Genomic DNA, 22,098 nt, shown 5'->3' on the forward strand with positions numbered 1-22,098 from the left:
AAGCAAACAAATTAAATGTCATCAAAAAAAGATCATACTTGACATTGATCAGTGGGATTTTGGGCAGCATTACAAAATTAGCAAAAATAAATTAGTTCCATTGCTTTTCTAAGATTCTTTATTGATTTCAAACAATTGTTCCTATTTATTATATATTTCCGAGAGCAGAGTTGAACACAAGGTCAGTTTTAAATATGGAGAAAATCTAACTCCACAAAATGGATACTCTGGATTGAAACAAAAATAAAAATGGCTTCAGTCTAGAACTTCTCATTCACTGACCGAAAGACAAAATAGACTAAGTGCAGCATTAAAGCAGATACTACACTTTGCTCATAGCCAGACATTAATTAAAAAAAAAAAATTTTTTACAAAGGGGTTACCACTTATCAAGGACCGGAGGCCACTCAAGGACAAAGGTTATTGAATGTACAGTAGTCAATAGGATAATTTTTTAATAATCGTTAGTAATAGAAATTTGGTAAATTGGATTATTTAAGGGGACGGTTCATCAAGAATTTGTTTACGTTGGACTTGAAGACAACTAAACAGACAAACGGGAGAGAGTTCCACAAGCGTGCAGTTCTAAGAAAGAAGCTTTGTTCATGGAATCTACATTTAAGTTTAGGCACAGATAAAGTGTGGGGAAAATTATTGACAGTGGTTTCAGCTAGACAGGTGTTTTTCGTGAAAGTTTAGGGGGGGGGACTTAGATTGGAGCTCAGACGAGCACTTGCTATGGAAATAATGATAAAGCAGAGACAGGCTCGCAACGTCTCTTCTGTGGGAAAGAGGTTGCAGGGAAGAGAAAAGGGCATCCCCCATTAGGCTACAAAGTCTATTTTGAACTCAAAATTTAGTCAGTTTAACATTTTACTACAGTTAACATCCTAACAAAAAATCTTTTTTGACCTTCATATAATTCTTGAAAACTTCTACATTTTGGGTACCAAAAGGTTCCCTGCTTATATGCATACACATCTATTTATAGAGGCACAATTCTTATCCCATTTAAAGTAATCCTAAATTTTGTAACTGATCTTGGAATATAATATCAAGATTATATTGGAGTCCAAAAACTGATATCCAAAATAAATTCCTGGGATTTCATATGAAGAGTTCAACATGCAAACTCCTCATCCTAATATTCTCAGGCAACAAACGCATAAAGCTACTGCCAAGGAAAATGGGCTCCCTCTACTGTGTTAGAAAACTGTCAGTATCCTACAGGGTGGAACAATAAAAGTGTCGCCTTAAAGAAAAAAAAAACAATACAGCTTTATTTTAAAACTTTTATTGAAAAAATCAATTCTAGTAACTTGATTATGTAGTAGAGCTGACATCTATTCAATGTAGCCGCCTTCAACCTCAATCAGTGCCTCAATACAGGTCTGGAACTGAGAGCATGCCTTTTCCACAAGTGCCAGTAGGAGCTCGGCGGATGGCAGCGATCAGGCTGACTTTAGTGATATTCTCAACGTATGCCCAAACGTCCAGCAGGTTCAGGTCGGGGAAGAGGGGGGGGGGGCAGTGAGAGAAGGGTACAAAGTCGTAACACTCTTTCTGAAGACAAGCACAGGTCTCTTTGTAATGTAAATGTCTCAATGTAAATACACATGACAAACTTGATAAGCTAAATCCCACCTCTTCACTGTGGAGGTCCCCGGATGCCGGACGGCTTTCTATACTAATAGCTTCTTTCCTCAAACTGCTAGTCTTTGAAATTCCCTGTTTCCACCAAAATGACAAAATTTAAATGTAAAGCGAACAAATATATCACTGTACAGCTCTTCACTCAGGATGCCTCCTGTTAATATGATGCCTAATTCTCTGTAGCAATATGCATTATTTGGGGTGAATGAAAGTTTTTTGGGTTTTTTTTTTGTTTTTTAAATATGTTTAATATTTTTTGAAATTGAAAAAAGGAAATATTTGTATTTACTATCATCATCATCATCATCATCACTCAGTCCTTCATAGCCGAAGATGACTAGTCAGAGTTTTGGTGCTTTACTCTACGGTGTTGTACCATTCCAAACTGAGTGTGGAAAGTTTCTCTACAAGTAGTGCATGGGTAGTTATCGGGGTTGTGCCTTTGGTAATGTTTTTTGCCCCTATTTCTGCTTTTCCTTTGTGAAGGCTATTGATTGCATCAGCAACTTCGATCTGCTGTTGCTCTCCCCAATATTTTCTGTTGATATTCATTGCCTTTAGGTGGCGCTTTATCACATCCTTGTAGCAGAGTTTCTGACCACCAATCTTTTTTTACTCGTTTTCCAATTTTCCGTATGATAGGATTTTGGGGATGTGATTGTTTTTCATTCATGTCCAGTCCATTGTGGCTTCTATGCTGTCCGTGTTGGCTCTGTTGAGTACTTCAACATTTGGTATAAGATCATTTCATGTAATTTTCATAATTTTTCTTAGGTGGCGCTGTTGTATTCCTTCCAACCTCTTTATGTGGTCCTTGTACAGTGTGTTTACCATCAGAATCTATATAATAATATACAAAGACAATTTCATGTTCTTTTTAATTAATTTGATACAATATGGGAACCGTTAATTATAAATAATAGATAATATATACAGTAATAAATAAAAAAAATAATAATATATATATATACAATAATATATAGTAATAATTAGTAATAAATAGTAATATTTACAACTATTAATAAAAAATAATTTTAAGGCTCCTAAAATTTGTACTACATTTGTCCACAAGGACCCATGGCTAGAGTTCTTGGAAAAATCGTTTGTAAAAGTGATATTCTCCTGAAGGTTGAAGGTTCAATTCTCAGTGTGGGCAACTGAAAAGTATAATTGTGAATTACTTAGGATCTCTACCCAGTCATGGCTGACAGAAGTAAATAAAAAGTTCTGTTCAAAATTCCGTTCAATTCTCGGAGTTCAATAGAAACATTCCAAAGTTCGACAAAATACATCTGAAGATAGTCGGAGGTTACATTGACCGAAAGATGAAAATCATACTCAAGATGAGAACAGTACAATAAATCCAAATAATATGAATTTCATAATCATATGTACGTTATCATCTCCATCCCTTTTTTAAAAAAGTGAGATCATCTTATGTTTCTAAATTTTTTTAGATGAGGATTGATAATTCGGATTATTCGGACTACTATTTTCATCTTGGATGTTATATTCATATGGAATATTTCCTTTCTAACAAATCCACATCTAAATATGCCTGTCCGTCAAAATGGAATCATTTCATTCTCTTTGTTACATGTCATTCTGGTCTTCCCATCCATAATGTTATTTCCTGGACATATTAGCTTAATTCTTTAACCTTAATTACAAACGCAAAATTCCTCTTTATCTAATCTACTTACAAAAAGTTCCTTTCCTGTGCCATTTTAACATACATCTGAATATTGTTACAAGTTTAGTATGAGTTTTCACTTCTAATTCATTTTTATTTCCTATTGACTTCCTCTCAGAATGTAATTTCCTGAACACATCAGCTTAAATATGTATGAGGTGCCTTAAATAAGTTTCCAGACTTTTTTCGTATGAGCACTTTTATTGATAGTACACACATGAAACTCTAGTTTCCTTTGAAGTAATCTCCTTTGGCTGCAGTGCATTTATTGTATCGTTCCAACAATTTTTGGAAGGCCCCATGGAAGTCCTCTTGTGTTAGCAAGTCAATGACTCTTGTCACAGCCTCTTTAATCTCCTCAATTGTTTCATAACGGCAGACTCCAAGGTTTTCCATGAGCTGAGGGAATAATCAAAAGTAACAGGGAGCAAGGTCTGGGAGGATGCGGAACTGTCTTGATGCCCATCTTGGTCAAATAATCTGATCTTCTCTGAACGCCCTTGCGACAAACTTTGCTCAAATCTTCTGCATCTTCCGTTCCTCACAAATAATTGTGTGTACAGTTCCCACACTGACATCAAACCGTGCACTTATTGTCTCGATAGACACACGTTCTTTATCCATGAAATTCTTTATTTTGCCAATGAACTCTGGTGTTCTGACTTCCTTACTCCTCACACGCCTCTCATCATCTCTCACAGACTCCCTGTCTTGAATCTCTTATGCCACTCAAAAACTGATGCCCGATTCATGGAAGATGGTTCAAAAGCAGTGTGAAGCATTCCATGTTTTTTTTTTTGTTTTTTTGTTTTTTTGGCTTTTTTTTTCCAAGTTTAAAACAAAATTTTATTGCATATCTTCCTTCTAAAGTGTCCTCACATCCAGATTGCATTTTTGAAATTCACCAGCTGTGACAATCAGGCATTAGTAGGGTGTATTCCAATTCCTGCTGTAGCTGTTCATTTGAACCTGAAATCATAAAAATTGGTCAGTCATCTTATAAGATGTATAGCAATAAAATACTGAATTTTCAAGCATCTACAACAGTTTTAGATGCCTGTGCAAAAAAAGTTTGGCAACTTATTTAAGGCACCGCATAACTTTTAACTTGTAGTAGAAAATTACTCTTTACTTAATCTAGTTAAAAAGCGAAATCTTTCTTTCCTACATCGTTCGAACACACATATCATAGACGCTGTCCTCGAGTGGCTAAAGTCTCTCTGTACAGGGATTTGTTAAGACAACCCTACACGAGAATACTTCTCCCTACAAGTAGACCGTGACTAAATAATCAAATTAACGTAGTATTCGAAGCCTAAATAAAATACCCTCAGTGTGGTTACTCTATACTGGCTTATATGAGAATTATAGCACTTCTTCTAAACAATGTAGCCTATGTTAACAGTACTAAGCTGGATACTCCACCAGGCTAGATGGATGATTTTTGTCCTGAGATCCCATAAGACCAAGAGACCACTAAAAAGGATATACTAAACATATTTAAATGGTCACTTAAGTGAGAGGAAAATTGATATTTCTAATTTCTTTACTAACTCAGTTACCAAGTTTTATATTTTGTTTCCCTGTTTTACATTTGTCTTCCATGACTACTGTCTATGTGGCAATAAATGTGTACATGTAAAACCAAATTGTCTTTTTTTCCCTCTTCTTTTACTTCCAACTCTTGTATGCATCATGATAAAATGATGCATGAAAATGGCAACCACATGTCCAGGAAAGGTGTCCAAACATGTGATCACTGAAGCGAAGATATCCAATAGTCATTTAGCTCTATAACCTGCTTCAGACAGTTATCCTAATATTGGTTCTTATATTCACAATAATTAGGCTGCTGTACATTCAGACTTTCTTCAGATGCATCTTTTTACAGCCTGTAAGCCTACATTGATAGACTCAGCTTTTTTTTTTCTTTTCTTTTTTTTTTTTTTGCTAAGAGTAAAGTGTAGTATCTGCTCTTTGTTTTATCTCCAGGTGTAGGAAGTCAGAGAGTAAAAGTGTTTTTTTATTTGCTGTTGTTATTGTTAAAGCCAACTTCTAAGTCTGAGCCAGGAATATTTTTAAGAATTAGCATGGTGTACCATGATGAGGAATTTGTTGATGTAGTATTAATTGATAAAACAAATTATGATATAATTTCGTTTGGATGAACACTCGAGAAAGAACCTGTTTTGACTTTTAATAACTTGAATTATCAGAATAGGAATGTTTTAAGAAATTGGCATCGATCTAGGGATTTTTTTTTTAAATGAGTTTAGTATTCTGATTTTTTCCAGCTAGTTCATTGAAATGTGTGTTGTAAGGCTTAATTTTTTTTTTTTTTTTTTTTAAAATCTGCATTATTTTTCAACAACTCAAGCATCAGATTTATTTTCATTAACGTCTGAGTCAAGAATTTTTGAAGGATTCAGTATCAGAGTCAGAGATTTTTAACAATTTGCATGACTTAAACCTTGTAGTTGACTACCCGGTTTTTTTGCCCTTTGTGGTGCCATATATTCTTTATTCTGGAACCAGGTTCACTGTTTTGTGCTCATAATCTCCAGGTTAAATTCGCCTCATTTTTCTAATCTGTGAAAACAATTTTTACTTAATAAATCGTTTTTATTGGAAAAAAATTAGGCCTATTAAGCTTACAGAAAGCCTGAGTGTACAGCAGCTTAACTAGCCTGAATATAAGAACCAATCTTTTTTTTTTTTTTTTTAATTTTAAAGAAAAAATGAATCACAGAGAAACATTGTTTTATCCTGGGCAACGCCGAACGCCAATATTAGAAATTTTAACACGCATTACAGCCTACACTTTTTTGCACTCAGTTATATGGCTCTTTTTCTGACTCAACTCTCTCTCTCTCTCTAATATATATATATATATATATATATATATATATATATATATATATATATATATATATATATATATGCGTTTTTCTTTAAGCCTCCTCATCCAACCACTTTCAGCTTCTCTGTCTGCCTGTCTTTTAAACACTTAGCAGCATTATCAGTTTCTCCACCCCCAGAAGTTTGGTTATTACAGATGGGGTGATCCTACTGCTTATGCACACATCCTCCCCTCAGGCCAACAACTTTTTCTTCTCACTTCTAATATTTTTATGCTGCAGCCGTAAACCTCAAGAGACTATCTGCTCTCAAGTATCAATTGTATAACAAACTTCAGAAAAAAAAAAAAAAAAAAAAGCAACCAAAGTAATTTTAAGGACTTTTTTTATTTGATTTTTGTTTTTTTGGGGTTTTTTTTTTTTTGCTTTTGTTTTTTTCTTTTGGAAAACTGAAAGGAATTGGGTGAGTCTGTGGGAATTATTTTATCTAAATTTAAATTATTTTTCAAACACTGCTATCATTTTCATATGTTGACAAAACTATAGTAGGATATAAATCTATATGCTATTTATAATAGTTATGGTATTTGAGAGTTTCTCTGTCCATACACAAACATATGATTGGTTGTCGAAAAAAAAAAAAGGAATAGGCAGAATACACATTACCAAGGCAGTAGTTTTTACTAGTGATGAGATGATTTCAATATTTTTCCCAATTCCGATACAATTACTGATTCTGATTCTTTATAGATCTATTTATATTTAACTATAGAACTGTTTTTTATTTATTTATTTTTTTTATTTTTTATTTTTATTTTTTTCAATTAATGTAAAAACACATGTTAAATGTGCAAATATTTAGCTATTTTCTCAAACGTAAAAATCCTTACAGTGGTTATCCATCGATTTTAGCTTTACTGGTAGTTTAAAAATCAATAAACATTTATTATTTTATTATTACTACTATGAGTAAGATGTTGCTTTAAACAGAATCAAATAAAAAAGACAATTAAAAGAATCGTTTTTTTTGACATCAGAAAATCACCACAAATCTTTGCGATTTTGATACCCATAAAATTTCTGATTTTTCCGATTCCAGATTCTGATTAATCGTCCTAACACTAGTTTGTATGATGCTAACATCCAAGTTTAAATCTCGTTGAAGTCTAAAGAATTTTTTGTTTTTTTTTTTAGAACTGGAGACATGTTTTATAAATTTAATGAAATTAACAGCAAAAAAAAAATTTTTTTTTTAAGTGACCTTTTTTCTAGATGATATAAAGGGTATTCAGCATTATTTTCACTTAAAAACAGTTTCTAACAAGAAAAATATTAGCACTTCTTTATTTTAAACCTCGTTATATATTTTAATATTAATTTTTTTTTTAAGAAAACTAAAAATGATGTTTTTTTTCTTTTAAATATTTATTTACCTCAAATGTATAAACAAGCAATCTTTCAGCCTAATAGGCCTAAGTTTTTTTTTTTTTTTTTTTTGTTTTTTTCAATATGTAAATGCATTCATCATAGTTACTTACTCTCTTATACAAATACTACACAAAATTTTCAAAATATTTTTTCTTGTACTAGCTATAAAGCAGTAGAGTACTACATGTAGTCAGTTGAGAAGCAACCTCATGGTATTTGATTCCACAAAGTAAAAAGGAAAACTGATATACCCAGATACTGTACTGGTACCGCTCAAAGAGTGGGTACAAACTAGTAGTAGTAGTATTATGACATAATCATGTTGACAAACCCGTTCCTGTTAGGTCACCAAAGTTAAGCAACGTTAAGCTTGGTCAGTACTAAAATGGGTGACCATTTGGGACTTCCAGGTGCTGTATGAGATCTCTGCTTGTCTCGGCATTGTTTACAGTCATCTAGCACTTCTGCTTCTTGCTGATCCAGGAGAAGTTTTGTTGGGGGATTGCGCAACCCTTGCCTCACAATTATTTGTGCAGCTACCCTTACAGGGAGTATCCATTGTCTCTTGAGACTGAATGGAGGCATCGATAGTAGTATTATAATTTTCACTCACTCATGGTGCACTATTGAATATCCAAATGAATAGCTCAACAAGTATTTGTTTACATTAGATTTGAAGACGACCGTGTTGCAGTCAGTTGAGAAGCAACCTCGTGGTATTTTTATTCCAAAAATGGAATGTTTCTAGGAAAGAAACTTTGTTCATGGAAGTTTCCTTTAGATTTTGTTATGAAGAGAAAAGAAAATTCTTTGTTGTGGTTGTGGCAAGACGAGTTATTGTTGTGAATATTTTACAAGATGGAGACCAGAGATTGGAGTTCAGTCAGGAACTTAGCATAAACATAACAATACAGTAGAGAAAGACTAGCAATGTCTGTTCTGTCTGAAATGAGCTGATCATTCCCAAACTATTTCTTTTTTGAAGATTGATTTATTCATATTATTTGGATTCTTCAAACTACTGTTCTCATCTTGAGTATTATTTTCGCAATGTTGCAGTCGATGTAACTGCTGATTTTCTTCACGTTTATCTTGTCGAACTCTGGGGATTTTTCTGTCAAACTTGGGAATCTGCATGGAATTTCGAATGGAACCCTTTGTTTGATTGATTGAGGTCATATCAACCGAAACGATGTGGAAAAAAAAAACCCCATAAAATGAGAATGGTGGTTCAAATGGCAGACTCTCCAATGGCGAATTCCTCCCCCCACCCACCCCACTCAAAAAAAAAATGGGATAATTTAAAATGAGGCTGGACGGATCGGAAAAAATGGACAAGACGGTAGCAATCTTGGTTGGAAATTTAAAAGTCATAAATAGAGTTAATATTTGAGATGAAATAAAAAGCATTTAAAACTACTTTTAAAAAACACCAAAAATGATGCAGGTAGATTGCAAAGTACTTTTATTAGCTTTATATTTGATTTTAGAACACTTTCTTTTTCAAATTGCTGTGGATTGAAAACGCCCCCAATTTTGTTTTGAAAATTTTAATTTTGTCTGGAGAAGGCCTTGAAAAACTTTGATAAGCTTCGAAAATGGACATTGAAAATCTGTATAAAACCTGTATGACTCTCAAGTCTCTATAATGTGCTCTGACATGACAGTGTGACCTCTAGAAGAAATCACATTTAATAATAGCATCTCTCCATTTGTTTTCTGCAGTTTGTGATGACGTTGCCTGATTCTGACCAGTGGTGTGCAGTCTTGAACATGGTATCATTTGATCTGTAGTTGAATGCTCTACCACTGAGCTATGTTTCCGGATGTCAGCAAATGTTTTTTTCTAAGAAGAAATTATTTGTTGAGATTTTATTATCTCCCTTGCCGGTGCAACCTAAAATATTCTGTGAAAATTTGTTTTTTTATATATAAGAAAGAAAGAAAGACTATTTTTAGGATAGGATTATTTTGATTTTCGATACTTATCAGATGAATTTCTGTATAAAACATATCTAAGAAGACTGCCAGACATATAAATTATCTTTGTGTGAAATTTGCAAAAGATAGGCTCTGCCATTTTGGAACCTATAAGGAACACACACAAAGTAACTTTTATATAATTGTAGATTCACTTTTTTTTTTTTTTTTTTCAATATAAGCAAATGTATATATTTTCTTTTTTCTGTATGTGTCTTATATATATAGCTGCTGCTGCTGCTGCCATCACATAACTCTTCAGAGACAAACAAAGATTAAAGGCAGTCACACACAGATGGATGAAATAAGGAAGGAAAGGATGTTTCAAAGACGAAGAACATAAATTCCAAATATTTAATAACACTTATTAGAAATGATATCCGAGGGAAGATCCTCTCATAAATATATCTGATCGCATGAGAAAAACTTCCAACGGTACCATCTTGAATTATATATGCCCCTCCCTCCACACCTCTGTGGGAAGTGAAATTTGTCAGCTGTCATTAGTGATAACGCAAAGCTCTTCATAAAAATGATACTGTTTATTTCCATGGTAAAATTTCAATTTCTTGCTTGTGTCAATGGATTTTATGGGCCATTTGTGACTTTTTAACTTCTTTGATATTGTCATCCGGGGCAACGCCAGGTATGGCTTTGTTTTTGTTTCATGGTTCTAGTATTTTTCTTATGTCTTATGTTGAAAGATGCCTTTATTTTATCCTTCCAGGATGATGATGATGATGGTGAGAAAGTCAAGCCGACTGGAGGTGTGAGCCGGACGTTATTCCCAGAATCTGGCAGTAAAAACTCTCACGTTTCCAATGCCTCGCATAGTTCGGATATGAGCAGCGAAGATGAACAGCGGCTACGTGAGGAGGTCAACACTTTGAGGAAACAGATCATCGAATTAACAGAACGGCCAGTGCCGGAGCTTTCCTTGAAGACTTTGACTGCAGAGAAGAAAGACGAAGAAGGAAAAGAACGACAAAAGCGTGAGGATGAGAAATGGTCTGATTCGGACACGCAGAAGCAGCTTCATGAATCACAACTGGTAAATATATATTATTTTTAAATATATATATATTAGTGTTAGGACGATTACTCAGAATCAGGAATCGGAAAAAGCAGAACTTTATGGAGTATTCGAATCAGTATTGGAATCAACAAACATTTTTGCCTGTTTACAAAGCCAAAAACGATTCCTTTAGTTATCTGTTTTTATTTGATTATGTTTTTAAAAAAATCTATCACTGCTGCTAGTAATAATACAATAATGATATTTATTGACTTAAACTTCCGGTAAAACTAAAATCAATAGATTTCCCCACCACACAAATGTGCTTTTACATTTGAGGAAATATGTGCACATTCAACATGTGCTTTTATGGTAATCGGAACAAAATAACCATTTTATAGTTAAATATTTAGGGATTTATAAAGAATCAGAAATGGGAAAAATATTGGAAGCGTCCCATCACATATATATATATATATATATATATATATATATATATATATATATATATTAAGTTGAAAATGTGTCGGCCCATAAAAAAATGAAAAATATAGAATAAACTGATAAACTGTTTTAAAAACATGCTTTTAAATGCAAATAAAAAAGAATTTTTTCCTAGAAAAAAAGAAAATAAACAAAAATTCTTGTTTATTTGCATCTAAAAACGTGTTTTTAAAACAGTTTGTCTGTTTATTCTATATTTTTCACATATATACTATTTTCGGAATGCTGATGCTTTGAAGAGAGACAGAATTGGGGAGTACAGAATAATGACATTCACACAAGTGACGGGACGATTCTAATATTTCCGATTCCAATACAATTTACTGATTCTGATTCTTTTTGGGAGTTTGTTTGTTTGTTTGTTTGTTTGTTTGTTTGTATTGTAAAAACCTGTGCATATATTTTTGCAAATGTAAAAATACCTTGTGGATGTTGATCTATAGATTTGAGTTTTAATGGTAATTTAAAATACATTAATATTTATCATTAGTACCAGAAATGGAGCATTAAGTTTTAAATAAAACTAGTAGGCCGCCCACTTAAATATGATACTTTAATTCAACCAGATTACATATGTATTATTACAGAGACAATTCTCTATCGATTATTATATTCAATCTAATATATAGTAGTGAGATCAAAACTAAAAACATATATATTAGTGATGGGACGATTCCAATATTTTTCCCGATTCCGATAGAATTATTGATTCCATACTAAATTCCCAATTCTGATTCTTTATAAATCTTTATAAATAGTTAACCGTAGAGTTGTTATTTTCCCTGATTCTATAAAAAAAAAAAAAAAAAACATGTTAAATATGCAGATATTTTCCTAAATGTAAAATTACACTTGTGGAGGATTATCTATAGATTTTAGCTTAAAAATTAAACAAACAAAATAAAATTAAAAAATTAAAAGAATTGTTTTGACATCAAAAAATAGGCACTAATTTTTTCGATACCAATTCCCATACCCCCAAATTTGTTGATTTTTCTGATTCCCTATTCCGATTAATCATCCCAACACTACTATATATGGGACTTGGGTGCCATCAGCTAGAATCGAAACCAAAACATACACCTCTTCACATTCATTCCTTAGCTTCTGAGCCACACCCATATGCATATATGTGTGTGTGTGTATATATATATATATATATATATATATATATATATATATATATATATGAACAAATGATTAATAAAACATTCAAACATTCTTGAAAAAAATTAAATATGTTTTTAACTCTTTTTCAAGATGTTTTTTAACATGTTTTACTAATCATTTGTTCATATTATAAGCTCTATTTCCTTTTCGGTTTTATTGAGCTTTTACATCTGGTTGAGATTACTTGTAAACATTAACTCTTTAATATTTATAATATATTTTAAGTTTACCATTTTGATTACCTTGGTAAACTTATTGTAATTTTTATTTCTTATATATATATATATATATTTGTTCAGAACATCTGTAAACAATGTTGAGATAAGCGGAGAGCACATACAACACCTGATATTCCTAAATGGTCGCCCATTTTAGTACTGATGATCAAAGCTCAACATCACTTAATTTTTAACAGGAACTGGTGTGTCAACAAGATTATGCCGTGTATATAAATTTATGGTGTTGATTTAGACTTGCACTTGTAGCGAAAATTAAAAGTAAGAAAAATACAGGAAAGTCTTCATGATATATACACACCTGTCCCAGAATGAAGATGGCATATTCCAAAACTCACATAATTTGATCAAGTTTTATTTTATTAAAGAAAATCAAATTTTGTAACATGCTTGATGGGAAAGAAAACCAGCCACCGTATTTGATTGAAATCAAGAGCGGAGCAAGGGCAGATAACTCTATTCTGTTATTTCTTTTCTTTTCAAGGGCTCTTCAATGGCTGCTAAAAATACTTTCTCAATAAAAATTATACAATTTGATTTTCTTAAATAAAAAAAAAACTATTTGATCAATTTTCATGTTTGTTTTTTTTTTTTTATACAACATCTTCATTCCATGACAAGTAGATACATGATAAATGTTTTTCTTTATTTTTGTTTTAGTGCAATTCTAAATAAACACCAAGTCAATTATATCGCAGCTGATTCATGGTTTATTTTAATATTTTTCTGACTGGAATATTATCATTAATCAATGGTGGTGCTTATTAAAATATAGTCAACAGATCGATTTTTTAAATATATGGTTTTAAGCAAAAAACAATGTTACATACTTAATGGTCATGTCGGAAATAGTAATATATCCAAAATTTAAAAAAATTCATCGGGTAGAACAACTGCTATTGTGTTTTTAGTAAAAAAAAAAAAAAACAAAAAAAAATGTCTATCGTTATAGACAACAAATATTGCAGCCATTGAACAAGAATTCTAAAATATTCGTTTCAGAGTTATGTCCCCTGCATGTAGACTCCTACTGTGTACTTTTTTTTACATGAAACTTAAAATATAGACTTTTATCATGTATTTGTTATATGTTCTGTGATTAAAAAAGTACATAGAGCTTCATAAATTAAGGGTTGGTATAAATAAAAAGTGAAATATAATTGAAAGATGAATATTTCCACAGGAAATACATATTTACCTTTGCTAAGGAGGTTATGTTTTCAGTCAAGTTGGTTGATGGTTTGTCACTATGTGTTTGTCTACAGCCTAGCTTCCACATTGCTTGACCAATTGTTTCCAAACTTGGTCAAAATATCGGCTATGGTCTAACTTAGAACTGATTTTTAGCTATCTATGTCAAAGTTACAGAAAAGGTGAAAGTCTCATTTTTGGTGATAATTTCGGTTCTGTCCATCATAGAGACTCACTACTTGGCCCATATTGTAATTAATGAAGTCCTGCATCATCTTATGGTCTTGTTGTTGAACATTTCATTAAAAACACTTCAGTAGTAGAAGTAGTTTTTCAGAACTTCAGAAATATTTCATACAATATGAAGGAAGTAATACTCAGATAAGAATTTAGCTCATCCTTATGTTGTCAGTTGGAGATATGCAATCTGACTTTTGTTTGTATATGAAAATATTTTTCTTTCCTTTTTTGCATTTATAATCAAGTGTTTTAGTAATTTACCTTGAGAGGGGAGGGAGAGATCTGGAAAAAAAAAAAAAAAAAAAAAAGGAAAAGTAGGGGAAAAAAAAAAATTACTTGGAAAACATATATAATTTTTTCCGGCAACATTTTAAATAAGAGATCTCCTGAATACTGCTGAAACCATCCCGCCACAATTGTGAGGGTCAGGGGTAGTAGGTAGCTTGCACTAGATTTTAACTTCTGATGCTGCAAAAGACTAAAACTGGACGGCTCCAATGGCTACTAATGAATAGTTCCATGATAATAGAAAAGAAACCCCACCCTCAGTTAATGATATACTTTTCTGTGTGATGATGGCGTGCACAGGTCCACTGCCTCCATCCTTTACCTCCATCCCCCACCACCCATCATCCCCTCTCTGGTTGTGAGGAGCTGACTAATATCTTACTGTATTTACAGCCAGGGATAGAAACAGGATCGCTTTAATGAGAACCTATTGACGACTTCTAATTTTATTTTGAAAGAAGTTTTGACAAAAAAAATCTGATTAAAAAAAATAAATGTTGACAGTAAAATTCCTTGCTTGTGACCAGTAGTTTAAGAGTTTATCAGTTAAATATTCACACACACACACACACACCTGCATACATATATCTACTGTTTTATTTATATAGAAAAATGAAATTACTGACACATAATTCTATGATTTCATGTGGATATTTTAGTATTATCTAGATAGATAGCTGTGTGAATACTGGTGAAGCATAATCTCGTCAGTTTTTGACAAACGTTGTCTAGTTTATTAGTTTACTCTTATAAATACCAACATACTGACCCACCACGAGTTCATTCCACTTGCTACCTCCCCCTTAACCTCCTCCTCCTACGTAAGTCACAGAAGTACCACTGGTCGCTTAAGGTGCAATTAACCTATTTCTCAATTAGTGTTAGTCTAACTCGATCCTGTCACCATTCATAAGCATTTTTCCTACTTCAAGATGGACTTTTTTGACGATCTCAGGACATCAACATCAGCAACAAAAATGTCTGCTGGAAGATATCCAATAATCACGTAATGCTAATTCATTTTTTATTTTATTTTTTTGGTTCCTCGACAAAGGAGGGATTGGACCTAGTAATTGAAACTCCCATTCGTTCATTCATTTGTTTGCACTTTTCTCAATAACCATGCCTTGGATTTTTTTTAAGTTTTGCACAAACATTAGTCATGATGAAAGTAAATTTTTGCCAGAACGGATTTTCTGGGATAACTTTGGTTACCCCCCTAGGGGCCATTATAAGGGTAAAATTGCCCCCAAATCGTTCATCTGTTCATTTTTTGCACTCTTCTCAACAATTACAACTTGGATTTTTAAATTTTGCACAAACATTAGTCATGGTGAAAATAAATTTTGCAGTCGTAAAGGGGGACCCCACATGCTCAGCTTGTTCTTTTATTTTTTATTTTTGTTAGTGTGGTGACTCTTTTTTAAATGATATATTGTAGTCAATGTAGACAATAGAAAGTGGACCTTTGAGTTTACTTTCAGCATCTTATCCCCTTCACACAACACACACAGTTTTGTCCTTGAGTTCCCACATTCCATGAGCGATGTTTCTGACAATGGGGGGGGGTACTGTTTTCTGGATCGTCTCTAGTTTTTCCAATCCTATCATGATATTTATCATCTTTCAATTGCCAGTCTATCCATCTCATAAATCCTTATCCTCAAGTGGATTTTAACCTTGATAAGAAGTGGCTGAAAAAAAAAAGAAAAAAAATTAAAGGCCTCGAAATTACTTTCAACTAAAATGTGTTAGACTAGCAAAACACATAGCTAATCCAATATTAATAGATTACACATTGAAAAATGGGTGATATGTGTTCACTCTCGTGACACCCTCTTATTCGAAAGTAATTATGAACTTTGCAAAGTAATTTCAAGCTTTAAAGTTTAAAAGTCGTCTCTATTTTTCCTTTAGTCCTCGCATTCCATGAGTGATATTTCTGACAAAGGGAAAAAAATTGTTGTTTTCTGGGTCGGCTGTTGTATTGAGAGGCCCCTTATGGAGTTTTTTCCACCTTCTCATAATATACATCATCACTTAATTGTAAATCTAACCATTAACCCTTATTCTGGAGTATTTTTTATTAGCCTTGATAAAGTGTTGCCTTATTACTTATTAAGAATTAAATAATTTTGTATTTACAAATTAGAAGATGATTTGAAAGTCACTGGATGCATAAGGATGTTCTCTAAGGCAAGTTTGTTTGCATCCAAAGACATGTCCTGTTGAATGCAGGTCCTGGATATGACCTTAAACTATATCCAGTGGTGAGGCCCAGCTTGTGGGCTTTGGGGAGTGTGGAACCACCCTTTAATTACCATTGCTCCCAGGTCCATTCTGACCCGGAGTGGTAGTACCTGTTAGGGTCCCAACTATGGGTTAAATAGAAACCGATGTGAAAACAACAAATATACTCTATTAAAAAAATTTTTCTTCAAAATCTTTGGATTCGGCATTAAATAACCCGAAAAGGGTTGATATGCCGTAAAACAAAAACAACCAACCAACCTGTTGAATGCAATGAGCATTCAAGGGCACATTACTCTGCTCGTTCATGGGGTGCAAGGGAGATAACTCTGCTTTGCATATTACTTTAGGCTAAAGACTTAATAGGTATAACACATAATTTCTCATTAGCCGTAGTTTCTTTTCAGTTATATGCAATGGGTATTGTCTTTTGACATCAACTCCAAAAAAGATTAATGCTGCAGCAATATATGGCTGAATTTTCCATGTAAGATTAGATTAAGCAAGAAAAAAAGAATGTTCTGTTAAAGGTTAAGTTGACGTGTACTTGAAGTTACGTTATGGCAGGAAAAGAAGGTGGCAAAATAGCGAGATAGATTTTGTTTCGTAGGTGTTAATCATCGAAATGAAGGGACATATTTTTTGGATCCTTAACTGACCCTTTACGGGGGATAGTTGGGTAGATTTTTTTTTTCTTTCTTCAAAATAAATGTTATTTATTGAAATAAATATTTATATTTTCAGCATTTTCTTTTCTCTCTACAATATTTGTTATTTTTATCTTTCTAGCGTGTTGAAGAACTTGAAAAGACTGCTGCAGAACTTCAGAATAAGGTGATTATTTTGCAGCAGGAAAAACTGAAGCTTCAAGAAAGACTAAACAAGTTGGAAAAACAGGGCCAAAAGGTAAATTTTTTTTTTTTTTGTTTTTGTTTTGTATTTACATTAAAATATAGTTGTGACATTGTGTGAAATTGGATTAGGTCACAATTGTAACTTTTCATAAGATTGGATTGGATCACAATTGTGACATTCTGTAAGGTCGGATTAGTTTTGTATACTTCAATTGTTCTATTTGTGTTACCCTTCTACCAAAGCAGCAGTGGGAGGGTGAAATTTTACCCTTTGTTCCTATGCTGTCAATGAAATAAAAAAAAAATTGTGTATTTGATTGCACATAAACACCCTGGAAATACTAAGAAAAATATGTCCAGTTAAACATCCATTTCATTAATTATTGTTGGTGATATAAAAATAGTCACAATATTTTAAACTTAAAAACGACAATAAGTATTTGGTCATGTCACGGCCAATCTATTATTCAGGTAGAATGTATCCTAACCAGACAGCATGTCACCTGTTACTTGTAGATGAAATGGTTACAACCAAGCAACTAAGATTTCATAAAATGAAATTATTTCCAAATGCAGATTATTTTTAAAGATTCCTGAAAAATATTTGTGTCTAAATTGAAATTTTTAAAAGTTTATTTTATACAAATGTTTGAAAGGAATTTTTATTACCTTTGCCAAGGCAGAGATTATGCTTTTGGTCGAGTTTGTTTGTGTAAAGCATAGTATTCACATCGCTTCTCCAATTGTCACTAAACTTTGTCAATATATATATATATATATATATATATATATATATGGAGAGAGAGAGAGAGAATGCTCTCATTTTCCAGTCAACCTACTGCTATCCAAACCTCATCTGATGATCCTCGCCATCCTTGATGAGTTGAAATAAATTATGAGAAATGGCTAACGAGTTCTGTTGAGTTTCTTATTTTTAACTTTTATTCTTGCTCTGCAATACTTTGAGCTCTCCTACTCAAGATTTCCTACAGAAATTACTCTAGCCTTTATGGACCCAAAATCATTATATATATATATTAATAAAAATTGTTCTAGACATGGCATGAAGCCACTTGATGTAAGGAGCTAAAAATAATACCACTTCAAGTTTAAAAATTAGCCAACGCCAAGTACTATTTGGATAGATTCTAACCTAGAAAGTAACAATTCTTCCCCTTTTCCTAGAAACATCATTCATGGAATATGAGGACTAAAGGAGAAATTAGGGAATAGGAATATTTTTTAGGATTTAACTTAGAACTGATTTAATTTCTGGACATCTAGGTCAAAATCATGGAAAAAGTAAACTTTATAACTACTTGGTTCATATTATAGCCAGTGAAGTCTTAAGTGACTTTGAACTTTAAAAAAATTGTTCAAGGTTGAAAATTTGATAGTTTGAACTTTGGATTTTTATGCATGAACCTGATGGTCTTCGATATCGGTAACGACCATCCAAGATTTCAATCCAATCAGATAAATAGTTTAGGAATTATCAACATTTCCATGACATACATCATACAATATGGGAAAGTGACGTCTCTATTTAGTCTCAAAAGACAATACCCCCTGTAAGGGTAGCTGCATGTGAAATTGTGAGGTACGGGTTGCACAATCACCAACCCCATCTCTCCTGAATCGGCACTGCTTGAGTCCAGTGGAAAGAAGAAGTTCAGGATGACTGGAAACGATGCTGAGATAAGAACATACAGCTCCTGGAATTCCCAAATGGTCACCTATTTTAGGATTGACCAGGCTTAACATTGCTTAACCTCAGTGATCAAATGGGAGCTGGTGTATCAGCGTGATTATGCTATGCATATGGAGAAGCAAGGCTCAAATATGATTTTGATCCTTATTTATGTCAGACGAAAGGATGCAGTTTCATGTTCTTGTTTATAATGAAAATTGTTTTAAATGTTTGAATTGATTGGCTATGATGAGATGACTGAAGTGTGAGAATGCGGAGTGATACGTTGTGCCCGATTGAATTTTATAAGATAATGTTAAACAAATGATTTCTTTTCAGGAGAAACAAGTTGAAACTCAAGTGCAAAATCTTGTCGAGAGCTTGGATAGCATTAACATTTTAGATGAGGATGTACGAGAAAGTGAACTGTCTGATGAGCAAAAAATAGAGAAAAACCAACTCGAACGAGATGGAGAGGTTTACGTTAGTCAATCGAGAGAACTTGAAGAAGAGAGTGAAAAGGAAGTTCCTCTGATTCAGTCATTAAATGGATCTGAAAACGAGTCTGAAATAATTTTTGCAGAATCTTTAGATGTATCTGATGCTGAAAAGTTAGTTCAGTCTGCAGACTCTTCCGTCTTGGAGAATGGCCTTGAAGAAGCAGAGCAAGAAGCAGTGTCGATAGACGAAGAAGATTCTGGAACTAAAGAGAGTTGGAAAGAGATCGAGTCGGCTATCATCTGCGAGACAATTGCCGAGCTTGCGGCTGAAAGAGACGATGAGAACATGGACAGCACCAAGATGAAGGAGGCGTCTCTGGATTTGCTCAACTATCCAGACAATTCTCTGCTAGCCGACGACGTCGACGACGAGAACATGGAGCTTTTACAACAGCAGAGCGAGTGTCTGGAGAGCATAAAACAGATCCTGAGCGAGCAAGGGATCTTGAGTCACGTCGAGCTGATGCTGAAGGAGATGGAGGAGATCAAAGAAGAGAATGCAATGCTCCAAGAAAAGCTCTCTAGCAACAGTTATACCCTTGCCTCTGGTGAGACCATCAATGCTGAATTTGCAGTGGAGCGTCTGCACCAGTTAGAAGAACTCTGCGAGAATCTTCGCAATAAAGTCCATTCCACAGAACAGTCAGAGATCTTATTGAAAACCAAGTTAAAACATGCTGAGGATACAGTCAGCGAATTGGAGGCTAGCGAGAGTCTCTTGAAAGAGCAACTAGAGAAGATTTCCGTCCGAGAAGCCGAATGGAAGAAGAAGGCGCAGGGCTTGCTGAGAAGCGTCAGTGAACTTGAACAACTTCTTAAAGAGAAAGATGCCATCGAGGAAAAGTTAAATGAGAAGGTATCATCGCCTGCCAAAAATGCATGTTGCATGAGACACTCCTTTTCTGATTTTATTTTTATTTTCGTCCCTTTTTTTTATCTTTATTTTTGCTTAAATCTCACGCAATTTGTGCATTTCTTTCTTAAACCCTATCTCTCACAATGATTATGTACCATCTTGCACTACATACGAGTATTAGGTGTTTTTTAAAAAAACAGACTGATTTAAGAGATAATACATATTAATATAAATTTAGAATCTTTTGTGAAAAAAAAAAAATACTCATTTAGTTTTTCTTGCTTTAAAATTTATTTTTATTTTTTTATATTTGATTTGGGATTTTTATTTTATTTTTGAGAAAAATATTAAAGAATATCCAAATTTCTGAGATAAATTTTTGAATATTTTCAAGAATTTTAGAATTTTATTTATTTATTTATTTATTTTGACATTTTTGGAAAAAAAAATAAATTTTTAAACATTTCTTGGCAGAGATTTTGACAAATTTGTTTCACTGTTTGTCTTAAAATTCAGTATTTTTTATATTATTTGAATCATTTGACCAACTATTCCCATCTTTGTCGTTATATTTACAACATTTCAGATGATGTAATCTCTGACAATTTTCAAGTACACCATTTGAAACCAGTGGATCTTGATTTCAAATTTGACAGAATTTTCAACTAGACTCTTTAATCCACAGGATTAGGTTGCTCTCACTAATCCACCATCACCGGGGACAGTCATGAATGCTAACAATGAATCTCTGTGGATTTAATAAAGAGGTCAGTTTGAAATTACATGAAATAAATTTGTATGAATCAACATAGTACAACTTATTTTGACCAATTCTGTTGTTGGCATTCTTGCAGGAGGGACCACGTAATGGTTGCCAACATCTTTAAGTCAAAGTTGCACCATGGAATTGACTGGATTCGAACTTGGCACATCCATGTTATGAGTTTGTGTAATTACCCCTTTAAACAGCTGCCACCTCCCCGAAATTACATGGGAGTTTATAAATCGTACATAAGGACTCTCGTTAGACAAAGTTTCCAAGTTTGAAAAGATATTTCTGAATGATGTTCACTCATCCCTTGCAAAGATGACCGTGATCATGCAGTTGTTTTGTGGACCTAGAGATGGCTCGTCAGTCAGATTCAAACTCTGACGTATCTCCCACATATAAGGTGCTGACTGCTCTGTCTTTTTGAATAGTATATTTCCTCTCTCTTACGTATGCAAATTCAGCAACCATAGTCCTTTTCTTGTCCAAATATGAACAACCTGAATATAACAATTAAGATGAGAATCGTTTTCCAAATAATCTACATCTCAAAATTCTGAAATATAGATGTTTTCTTTTTGAAAGATTTCCTTTGCTTTAAAGTAAGGACTTGCTAATCTTTATAAGGTATCTACATATTTTTCTTTTCTTATTTATCTAAAATATTATGCCCAGAAAAATGTCATACTACAAAATAAAATTACATGGTCTATTTGGCCTTTTGGTCTGTTAACTTTGAAGTTAACGTTAGTCGAGGTTCCAACTTTAACAATCAGTCCGACAGAAAATGAGCCATTTTGATGTGCTTTTTGCAGTCAGACTGATGCAAAATGTTCTCTGTAGACCTAGGATCTTCCACCCTCCCAGGCCTTGCCTCCCGGCTTGTGGGAGGAGCAAGTTTATCACTTATCTGAGGCGCCTTC

At 33.2% G+C, this 22,098-nt stretch overlaps 1 protein-coding gene across 7 annotated transcripts in view; it reads left to right on the forward strand.

Annotated features, from left to right (window-relative positions):
- Positions 1–22,098, forward strand: part of LOC145245893 (uncharacterized) — a 321,405-nt gene that overhangs the window by 200,344 nt on the left and 98,963 nt on the right. For 6 of the 7 annotated variants that reach the window (XM_080107620.1, XM_080107621.1, XM_080107623.1 and 3 more), the window contains exons 11-13: positions 10,340–10,663; positions 17,296–17,412; positions 19,390–20,406. In XM_080107620.1, coding sequence (XP_079963746.1) covers positions 10,340–10,663; positions 17,296–17,412; positions 19,390–20,406 — 1,458 coding nt within the window. The remainder of the gene's footprint in view (positions 1–10,339; positions 10,664–17,295; positions 17,413–19,389; positions 20,407–22,098) is intronic. The other variant, XM_080107622.1, reaches the window with a different exon arrangement.

The sequence above is a fragment of the Euprymna scolopes genome, chromosome 23 (genome assembly GCF_053919585.1).
Source record: "Euprymna scolopes isolate OS-2025 chromosome 23, ASM5391958v1, whole genome shotgun sequence".
Lineage (NCBI taxonomy): Eukaryota > Metazoa > Mollusca > Cephalopoda > Sepiida > Sepiolidae > Euprymna > Euprymna scolopes.